The sequence below is a fragment of the Otolemur garnettii genome, unplaced genomic scaffold (genome assembly GCF_000181295.1).
Source record: "Otolemur garnettii isolate 467f Iridium unplaced genomic scaffold, OtoGar3 scaffold00184, whole genome shotgun sequence".
In the NCBI taxonomy this organism is placed as follows: domain Eukaryota; kingdom Metazoa; phylum Chordata; class Mammalia; order Primates; family Galagidae; genus Otolemur; species Otolemur garnettii.
Genome location: NW_003852579.1, coordinates 717,329 through 718,873, shown reverse-complemented (window position 1 = coordinate 718,873; position 1,545 = coordinate 717,329). Strand labels below are relative to the sequence as shown.

At 43.6% G+C, this 1,545-nt stretch overlaps 1 protein-coding gene across 1 annotated transcript in view; it reads right to left on the bottom strand.

Moving 5' to 3' along the window:
* The window catches only part of SNRNP40 (small nuclear ribonucleoprotein U5 subunit 40), a 35,036-nt gene that overhangs the window by 637 nt on the left and 32,854 nt on the right, over positions 1-1,545 (bottom strand). Inside the window, exon 9 of the mRNA XM_003800757.3 lies at positions 278-381. Coding sequence (XP_003800805.1) covers positions 278-381 — 104 coding nt within the window. The remainder of the gene's footprint in view (positions 1-277; positions 382-1,545) is intronic.

The window sequence follows — 1,545 nt, the reverse complement described above, 5'->3', positions numbered from 1 at the left end:
AGTAGAGTTCAGTAGTGTCACAGCTCACAGCAACTTCCAACTCTTGGGCTCAAATGATCCTCTTGCCTCAGCCTCCCAAGTAGCTGGGACTACAGGTGCTTGGCAGAATGCCTAGCTATTTTTAGAGACAAGGTCTCGCACTTGCTCAGGTTGGTTTCGAACTTGTGAGTTCAGGCAGTCTATTACCTGCCTTGGCCTCCCAGAGTGCTAGGGTTATAGGTGTGAGCAACCTCGCCCAGCTACAATTTCCCTTTCCCTAGAGTCAGGCCAGACTTACTGATCGGCTCGTCGGGATGAAATGCCACTTCATTGATGGAGCCAGCATGGCCAGGCAGCTTATACAATATTCTCCTGCTGGTGGTATCCCACACATACACAAACCTGCAAGGTATCATGAAGAGCAAGGGTAAAGCCTTCTAGAGTTAGGGGTAAAGAAAGGCATGGTGTTTTGTTTGTTTGTTTTCTTTTTTTGCAGACCAAGTTTCACTTTGTCCCCCTTAGTAGAGTGCCATGCATCACAGCTCACAGTAACCTCAAACTCTTGGGCTTAAATGATTCTCTTAGAGAGGCAGGGCCTTTTATGGGAAATGGAAGCAACAGCTATTTATTTTTATTATTTTTGAAACATAGTTTCACTTCGTTGCCCCTGGTAGAGTACCATGGTGTTGGAGCTCACAGCAATCTCAAACTCTTGGGCTCAAATGATTTTCTTGCCTCAGCTTCCCAAGTAGCTGGGACTATAGGTGTTTGCCACAGCTCCAGCCATTCTTTGGTTGCAGCCATCATTGCTGTTTGGTGGCCCGGGCTGGGGATTCGAACCCGCCGCCCTATTAGGTGTATGTGGCTGGCGCCCCAGCCGATTGAGCCACAGGCGCCGAGCCAGGTCAAGGGTTCTTATGTCAAGAGCCAATTTTGGTATAAAAGAGCAATTGGATTTAGCTTGAATTCCCCTCCTAACTACCATCCACAGGAAACTGTAGCCTGACTTTTCAATTGAAGTCCTCTCAAAACCACGAGGGTGACTGTGTTGTGAGAAATACATTATCAGGCTCTAAATCCTGGTGTCCCTTGTCAGTCAAACCCCAAGAAAAATACCTTCCCCATAATTCTAGAAGAGAGGAACCTATACTTGTGCTAGTCATTTTGTAAATGTGCTTTAGCTTAGCCCTGGAGAAAGTTACATTTTCTCCTTAAATTCAAGGCTTAAATTATTTGGTTTAGCTAGTGAAAAAGATTTTAGTTACAATTTCTATCTAAATATTAAGAAACATAATCCTTTTATTCATATACATCACTGAGGCATAGATTTGATGCAAGCAAACCCAAAAGAGCCAGGAATAAACAGACTGACCAATCTCTCTTTGAGATGGAGAAAAAAATGAAGTGTTACTCTTACTCTCACCACTTAAGACAACAATTGATACCCATAAAGATTGTCTGCATGGAAATTCACATAAAACAGATACCTGCTTTTGCCTCTGGATTCACAGGGAATTCTCTCCCATTTTCTCCTAGGAGAGTCCTACAATTTCCCTTTTTTTTTTT